A 9,432-nucleotide genomic window follows, 5' to 3' on the forward strand; every position below is an offset into this window, starting at 1 on the left:
TGGATAAGTTCTTGAAAAGGAAAAATGCCAACTCTGAGCTAGGCCCTGCAAATAATTCAAACAAAGAGCCTGGTGTGAGTGGTGAACAAAAAAAAAAAAAAAATGGTGAGCTCAAGGCAATACAACGAAAGTTATCTTTCATTTGGATTTACTTTCACCGGGGATCCAACTGCACCTACACCGTTATGTTTGGTGTGTGGGGAAAAGCTATCCAACCATTCCATGGTCCCAAGCAAGCTTAAACGCCATCTCCAAACAAAACACCCGTCACTTCAAAACAAGAAAACAGAATATTTTGTTCGCCTGCGTAAACACAATGAGAAGCAGGGAATTTTAATGAAAAAAAATGCAAAGGTGTCTGAGAGAGCTCTCAAAGCTAGCTACTTAGTAGCTGAACTCGTAGCCAAATCAAAAAAGCCACACACTATAGCAGAGACATTAATACTACCTGCCTGCAAAGCCATTGTGGCTGAGATGCTTAGCCCTGACGCGATTAAAGAAGTAGCCAAAGTCCCTCTCTCAGATAACACAATTGCTTGACGTATTGATGACATGTCTGCTGACATTGAAAGTGTTGTTTTGGAAAAGATACACATCAGTGGGAAATTTGCACTGCAACTTGATGAGTCTACGGACATTAGTGGACATGCTCAACTCTTGGCCAATGTGCGCTTTTTGGATGGAGACGCCATCAGAGAAAACTTCCTATTTTGCAAGGCATTACCAGAAAAAACAACAGGAGAGGAAATTTTTCGGGTCCCATCAGATTATCTTGAACAAGGTGGACTTAAGTGGGAAAACTGCACGAGTGTCTGCACTGATGGGGCTGCAGCTATGGTCGGGCGCACAAAAGGCTTTGTTAGCAGAGTGAAAGAGAAACAACCAGATGTTATTGTTATACACTGTTTTTTGCACTGCAAGGCGCTTGTTGCCAAGACTTTACCAGCAGAAATAGCTTCTGTGTTGGATGATGTTGTGCGCATGGTAAACTATGTAAAGTCAAGGCCTCTGAAAAGCCGCATATTTGCATCATTGTGTGAAGAAATGGGTGCAGAGCATAAAGCCTTATTGTTCCATACTGAGGTCCAATGGTTGTCGCGCGGCATAGTGCTGGCCAGTGTTTATGAGCTACGGGAGGAACTAAAAGTGTTTTTGACTAATGAGAGATGCGATGACGCAAAGCAGCTTGCAAGTGATGAGTGGTGTGCAAGGCTGGCATACTTGGCAGATATGTTTCAGCATCTGAATGAACTGAACACACGAATGCAAGGCCGAAATGAAAACCTGCTCACAAGCACAGATAAAATTAACGGATTCCGTTCAAAGCTGAACCTCTGGCGACAACATCTGGAAAGTGACAACATTGACATGTTCCCACTCACCCAGAAATGTCAAGGAGATGTCAACACTTCTGTGCTGTTTGAGATAATTGGTAAACATTTGAAAACCCTTGAGGAGAAGTTGTCATTTTATTTCTTCTCAACCTCCACTGAATGCCTTGACTGGGTTAGAGACCCATATAGCTCAGGAGCAGTTTTTGGAAAGGACATGACTTTGCAGGAACAAGAGGAACTAACTGTACTGAGACAAGACCGTGGTTTAAAGCTAAGCTTTGCTGATCTACCTTTGGACAGTTTTTGGTTGACTGCTGCCAAGGAGTTCCCCATTCTGGCAAACAAAGCTTTTTCAACATTGCTATCATTTTCCACAACATATCTCTGTGAACTGAGCTTTTCAAGCATGACTGCTATAAAAACTAAAAACAGAGAGAGACTGAGGGCTGTTGAGGAAGAGCTTCGTGTGTGCCTTTCTTCAGTTCCTGACAGGATATCGGCTTTGTGTTTATCTAAACAAGCCCAGGTTTCACACTGAGTTAGTAAGTATACAAATTGAGAGACTAAACTGTTACTTTTTGTTTATTGTTCGTGTTTCCTCACTACTGTTGTTCACTTTGGTGTACCACTGTACTCAGTACTGTATTTTTGTAATAAATAATTTTTTCTTCATTGTTCATTTTTGTTTTTTTCACTTGTTGCTGTTTTGTTGTTGATGCATGTTGTTGTTCTTAGTGAGATTTTTATGGTTATTATTGTGCCTCTAGCTTTGGCAATACAGTTATAGTGACTGTCATGCATGCTAATAAAGCTTAATTTAATTGAATCGCTACAATGTGTGATTTATTACAATTTTGGGATGGTGGTGTGCCACAGGATTTTTTAATGTAAAAAAGTGTGCCATGGCAAAAAAAGGTTGAAAATCACTGCATTAGAGTATTGGTTTGAGACCTGTGTAACAAATATCGGTCCCTTGTCTTCTGACACATTCATTTTAGTAGCTAGGAGCTGATCTCTATCCATAATATCCACATTTTGACTGATGACCTTAATCTGTCTTTTGGGATATCCCCTGTCTACCATTCTATCCCAGGTATGAGCCGGGTGGCTATGGGATTGAGCGTTGGAGGCTACCATCTGTATGGAAAGTAAGTGCTGTGGCTGATACTCGAGTACCTAGCTGTTTGCTGATAGTTCCATAATGTCATTGGCCCTGTATATTGCATTTGTGTTGATCGGTTGAAAGTCCTCGGTGTTACACTATTTTATGCTGAAATAGAGCTAACTCATGCTGGATTGCTGTGCTTAGTGATTATAATTCAAACTTAGTCTAAAAAACACGCACCTTCAGCCCCAATTTTAAGAATGGCTACATTTTTACACTTTGACAGATTTGTTTTTTTGTTCTTGATATATTTGGCTATTACTGGAACACATCCTTTCATGCAACAGCCATTTTAGGTTAAGTAATGAGGTATGAAAATCCAATCTGTAACTGAAAAGAAAAATAAATGAGTGAATCAATATTAACACATTACAAGAGTAAGTAATTAAAATTAAAAAAAATATTTTACAAAATGCATGAGATATAACGTATGTTTATATAAAAAACACTACAGAAAAGCATAACATAAAGATATAAATAACACTTTTTACAAAGAAAATCAAACCACACACAATTAATAATAAATGTGCTAAAATGTTAGGTTGCATTTGATCAGAATGATGATCTCCCCAGTAGAGTATGGTCAACGCAATGTTTATATTAAAACACAATGACCAGCGCACACAAATGTGCCCTGGTATTACAAGTGTTGTGGTCACAAGAGCGAGTTTTTATATGCTCCAATGGGGACCTTGTTCTCATGCTGTGAGACACGGCAAAGCACCTAGCGAAGCACAGCAGGTAAGTCCTGCAGTGTTGGGCAGCAAATTAAAAATATATATGTATATAAATATATACATATATATTTATGTGTTTATATATGTATATACACATATTAACACATAAATATATATATATATATATATATTTTTTTATTTATATATATATATATATATATATATATATATATAAGCGTATACATATATATTTACAGACCGCAATGTAATCTAACGCTCCACATCCCCTCACTTTAAACCGTTATAACTGCTTTGTGCAGTTTAAAAAACAAAAACAAAATTATCATGTTTTTATTTTATTACAAGGAACTGTACACTTTATTTGATGGGCATTTGAGGCAAATTTTTATCATTAGCCAGAGGTCTGACATCTGGTTAATTGTGCTTAGCGCAAAGTGAAACCACAAGCTTACGGGAGCATTAACCAGCCACTTGTAATGGGCACGTTTGCCTCTTTACTGGCGCACCTTAAAATAGCGATCCACATGTAATTTACCCCAATGGGTGTTATTTGAAAGTTATGCTCTTTAACACAAATATTAGTAAATAAGATTAAGGATCAAATGACATAAAAGTAGTGAACATAAAAATATATATAAATTGTCATTTACTTTAAATAAATGTAATTATTTACTGACATTTGATTATTTGATTATCAATAAAAATTAAGATGTTTGAAAATAAAGCATTTAAAAATCAAAAGTCTCTGTCAGTTGTGGCCCAATTTCATACCCAGGCAAAGCAATGGCTTCATGCCTGGAGCATGAGTGTGTCTTTTTAACAACTAGAATTTGTTGTACAAATTGGGCCAAGAGATTCTTTAGAGTCTTCAGGGATGTGTAATTATTGTAATTTTCTTGATTGCTTACACCTCTAGGGCTACTAACGGGATACAATGATATTTGTATAGTGCTACATGCCAACAGCCATTACACTGCACTGTGAAAACATTTCCCCCCCCGAGAAATGATGACTATATGCGTGTGTGTGTGTGTGTATATATATATATATATATATATATATATATATATACAGTATATATATATATATATATATATATATATATATATATATATATATATAAAACCCAGAGATGAACCACACTCTCAGACTGGACAGGGTATGCATCCCAAGTCAATGTGAACCCCACAGTCCTGAATACTTACAGACAGCTGCACAGTTCTCAGCAACACAGGCAGTTAACCCCTGAGCAGTCTGGGTGACAGGCCCAAAGTGAAAATTTCAAACAAATTATTTGGCTTATACCGTTTGGTGCCAAATGCATCTAGCTCTCTCATTTTTGCTTTTAAATATTACTGTGTGCTTGTTAGTGAATGCTAGGCTTTCTGTGTGTTTACTTCAAACTCCTAATACGAGCGTTAAGCCCGGTAAGTGCAAACCCTTGCAATATGACTCTTATTGCTCCACTTGCAATCTGGCGCTAAGACTTTTAAAAGTTTAAAAAGGAGACCACCCGGGGCGGAGCCTGGCCATGCAGGGAGATGGCCGCACATTAGAAGGGCTCTTAATACCCAAATAGAAAATTTTTTATATAACCCAGCATTGTTCCCTCTCCCACAACCCAAAACTTCACAGATCGCCTGATGCAGTGGAGGAGAACTTTAAGACATGGAAAGAAGGGAGTAAGAATAACGGAGGAGCAACGATCAGACATATATACGTTTTGGGCCTGTTATAAACGATACACCTGAACCAGGCAGCGGTATAATCCCCATAGAACCACTCCATGTGAGGGAACACTGCGCCTCGGGGACATTTATACCAGCCTGCTATGACCATTTAAAAATGGAGCAAACCGACACCGTAGGAGGAATTGTCCCCAACACCGGAACACAGCTTGCTGGGTGGAGAGATAGGGCTTGGCGGAGCTGCGTCATAGGTGGAGATTGACACACTGCAACGGATCACTTAAGGACAGCGGTAAGCCGGGTTTGATCCTCTTCTCCCTCAGCTAACACCGAGCCTCAGACAAGTGGGGTTATATCCCCTCCCTCCTCTGGTTAACCAGGTGGATATACCGCTTACAGGGACAGTGACTCACCGGGTCTGTAAGGCCTGGATTTCAAATACTGAACGAGAGGCTAATCAAGGGAGCATAGCAACAGACATAACACTACAAAGAACTCTCTAAAACAGAGGTCCGTGCCGGTATTAAAACAATAAATTTAGGGGCAGCTTTTTGCAATTTCACCCTGCTCTATAAAAGTTTAAAAGTTTCATAAATTAGATCAAGGAAATATATTGCAAAATGTTGGAGGGGTGCCTAAGCATTGTGCATAGATAGATTTGCCTTTTCTGCTTATCGACCCCACATGAGCCCCCCTGTGGTTTAAATAAAAAATACTAAAATACACGCAACAATAAAAAATATATAAATATATGCAGGGCTTAAACTTCATGAGAGCAAGACTTCAGTCTTATTCTTAAACTCTCACCCACCATTGTAATGCCCTGCAAGAGGCAAAATAAGTCTGGTAAACCTAACAACTCTAACTCCATGAGCCATTATCTTAAACCAATGGATCCCAAATTTGACAACCCTAGAGACACAATGGCTCCCAGTCAGGAATCTTCAATGGACCAAGATATCTAAGCTGACACCATGCAATTCCCATTCGTCACCAAGGAAGATATAGAGCACTTGTCTTCAAAAGAAGATATCAAAGGAGTGCTCCAGGAGATGAGGAATCTATTTGGAGACTTAAGAAAATACCTGAGTGCACTCGATCACAGGGTTATAACGATAGAAGAACAACTCAAAACTAATCTCCAGGCCAATTCAACAGAAATACAGAACCATACGGAACATCTGAACTTTTTATCCGAGAAAATGGAAGATTTGGACAACCGCTGCAGGCGAAATAACCTCAGATATAGAGGTATTTCAGAAACAGTACACCCTCCGGCCATTGAGGGATACCTGCATGCTTTGTTTAGGGTCGTGAAGGATGCCCCCTCCGCTAAGGAAATCCCTATTGAAAGGGCCCACAGGGCACTCAGGCCCAAGCCCCCCCGTAAGGCACCCCCAAGAGACATAATTGTTAATTCCTTAGCTTCAGGGATAAGGAAGAAATCCTAAAATGCGCTAGAATGAAGCAACCAGTTCTCCACGCGGGTGAAGAGATTCAAATATTCTCGGATCTGTCCCCTGCCACGCTCCAGAAGCACAGAGAACTTCCAATATAACCACCCACCTTCGATCCAATAAAATCCAATATCAATGGGGATTTCCTGTCTCAATAATTGTTAACCACAACAACAGGGTCACCATATACAGACCAGGCATGGATCCTCAACTTTTCTACAAGGAACTTAACCTGCGGGGAAACGTAGACAAGATCCCAGAATCTACTACAGGAAGAGTGACAGGCAGATCCCCTGATGGCATTAGGGACTCTGAACCCGAAGCGTAGATAAGTACCATTTCTGTTTTTTGAGACTGTAAAATTCCTTGTTTTAGCACCTTTAATAGGACTCTTTACCCCTGCGTACACAGGGTGATACTCAAAGACAATAGACTTGATATGTTGAGAATCCGAGAGGACTTGACATACTGGAACTCTTCCTGGAATGTAAAGGAGCAACAGCAGCTTGTAAATATGTTATATGTTAACATACCTATTTCCAACACAGTGAGAGTTGATAGATAGATGTTATAGTGTATATATTTAAAATTAGCATAACAAGTTATTAATGGTGATAATTGGTTAGGGTTTTTTTTTTTTTATCAAAGACTTACTTGTCATAAATGTACCCCATGGCCCCCTATAAAGAAAAGGTCAAGCCTTGGTTGACAGAACATCTACACTTCCCCCCACTGACATATCAAACCTTTATCCCCCCTTGCTTTCCCCTCTGTCCCCCCAAGATATCAAACTGCGTCAATATGAAAAGATCTCCTTCCTTGTTTTAACTACTTGTACTATATGACCATTGCTACTCTCCACTTCCCAATCCACCCATACCCTCTCACCTCTTCCCCTTCTTTCTTCTCACCCCTCCCTTCCTTACCGGAATAGGTAAACTCCCCCCAAAAAATGCTGGGTATTTCTTAAATGTTTTATTATTGTTTGTTATTTGCCGAAATTGGGTATACTACCCCTATTAGTTTAGGTTCCTACTTAGAGACTTGATACAATATTGTATATTATATTGTTTGCTGATTTTTTTCTTTTTTTACCAGTTGCAACACTAAGACATTCTGAAATTCTCTCTTCTGCCTTCATAACTTCTCACTAACTATTCCTTTTTGTCTAACTAGCCTTTTTCTCTTTCTCCTTTTTTTTTTTTCCCTCAACCCTCCTCCCATATTGCCAAGATGCAACCCAAGGTTAGTAGATTCCAAGATCACCCGCTCCAAGTGACATCTATAAATGCTAAGGGTTTAAATAATCCCGGAAAGAGATCTATAGCTTTCCGGGACCTAAACAAATTAAATAGCCACATCCTAATGTTCCAGCAAACCCATTTCCAAAGGGGGAAGGAACCTAAATGGCATAATGCTCAATATCCAACAGCTTACTTTGCTTCGGGTCCAAATAAAAAAGCAGGAATAGGTATACTTATTCATAAAACATTACCATTACAAACACTCCATATCGAGAGAGATCACGGTGGAAGATATATTCTTCTGAAGGGTACATTATATGGCCATCACATTATGTTACTAAATATATACGCCCCCAATACTGCACAGTCAGGGTTTTTCAGAAAAATTGCCAACCTGCTCTTAGACCACTCTCAGGGTGTAATTTTCTTGGCAGGAGATTTTAATTTGTCCTTTGACCCTTCTCTTGACTCCTCCAGAGGAACTTCTAGCATTGCCAGTGCCACATTGAAATCCATTAAAAACACTCTCCAAAGTCTCACTCTTCATGACATATGGAGAACCCTTCACCCTCTGGATAGGGACTATACTTTTTATTCTAATCCTCACAATTGCTATACTAGGATAGATCACATTTTCACGGACTCTCATGGCCTTTCAATTACTGGTAAGTGCGAGATAGGCCCTATCACTTGATCGGACCATGCTCCAGTAACTTGCCAAGTGTTATGGCCAGACATCCCTATCTCGACTAGGATCTGGAGAATATATGACTTATTACTGAACGACCCAATACTGTTAGAAACAATACATAAAGAAATACAAGAATACTTTATACTCAATTCGCAATCATCCACATCCCATCAGGTGGAATGGGAAGCACACAAAACAGTGATCAGAAGGTTGCCAATAAAACAGAAATCTAAACTTTACAGACAAGCTAGGGAGAAACACTCTAAATTACTACAAAAAATCGGCTCCTTAGAGACTGAACACAAAAAAATCCCTCAGATATTAAAATTACCAAAGAACTCGCAGACACTAGACTTGAACTTAAGAAACACATGTCTGAATTACACCAACGAAAAGCGTTATTCTTCAAACAATACTATTATGAGGGAGGAAATAAACCAGGGAAGGTACTAGCCAGAAAACTGAAGAGGAAACAATTAAATACCTATATCCATTCTTTAACGACACCGGATGGACAAACAGTCAAAGATAGCACTAAAATAGCTGCAGCCTTTAGGAGTTATTACAAAACATTATATAATTTAGATGAGGCCCGAACACAGGAAACCCAAGCATTTAAAGACAAAATTAACCAATATTTCTCAAACTTAGGGCTCCCAACTATTGACAAAGAAACAGCAGATTCCCTAGACACTCCCATCACAAAAGACGAGCTACATCAAGCTATTAAAGATTCCCCCTCAAACAAAAGTCCTGGACCTGATGGGTTCTCCTCTAAATATTATAAAAAATGTGAGGAAGCCTTAGCTAAACATATGTTACAGTTATTTAACAATCTCAGAGAGGTTCCCTCTCTATCAAAAATGCTTTTAGAAGCACATATTACTGTACTAGCCAAACCAGGTAAATCAGCGACAAGTCCGGGAAATTTCAGGCCGATATCACTAATAAATTCGGACATGAAGATATTGGCTAAGATATTGGCAAACAGGTTAAATAAACTGTTACCTAGCCTGATTTCCAAAGACCAAGTTGGATTTATACCAGGGAGGGAAGCCAGGGATAATGTAACAAAGGTTATATAGCTAATTAACCATGCAAAGGTGACGGGAACACCATTGGTCTTGTTCTCAGCCGATGCGGAGAAGGCCTTCG

At 39.2% G+C, this 9,432-nt stretch overlaps 1 protein-coding gene across 1 annotated transcript; it reads left to right on the forward strand.

The window, feature by feature from the left end:
• The first annotated feature begins 552 nt into the window (after positions 1 to 552).
• Positions 553 to 1,872, forward strand: LOC128652481 (zinc finger BED domain-containing protein 5-like). The gene has a single exon (XM_053705418.1). The coding sequence runs from the start codon at positions 553 to 555 to the stop codon at positions 1,870 to 1,872; it is 1,320 nt and encodes a 439-aa protein (XP_053561393.1).
• The last annotated feature ends 7,560 nt before the right edge of the window (positions 1,873 to 9,432 follow it).

The sequence above is a fragment of the Bombina bombina genome, chromosome 3 (genome assembly GCF_027579735.1).
Source record: "Bombina bombina isolate aBomBom1 chromosome 3, aBomBom1.pri, whole genome shotgun sequence".
Classification (NCBI taxonomy): Eukaryota; Metazoa; Chordata; class Amphibia; order Anura; family Bombinatoridae; genus Bombina; species Bombina bombina.

Bases quoted from the DNA above. Each gene is read 5' to 3' on its own strand.
- LOC128652481 (XM_053705418.1), top strand. From the start codon at position 553: ATGTCTGCTGACATTGAAAGTGTTGTTTTGGAAAAGATACACATCAGT.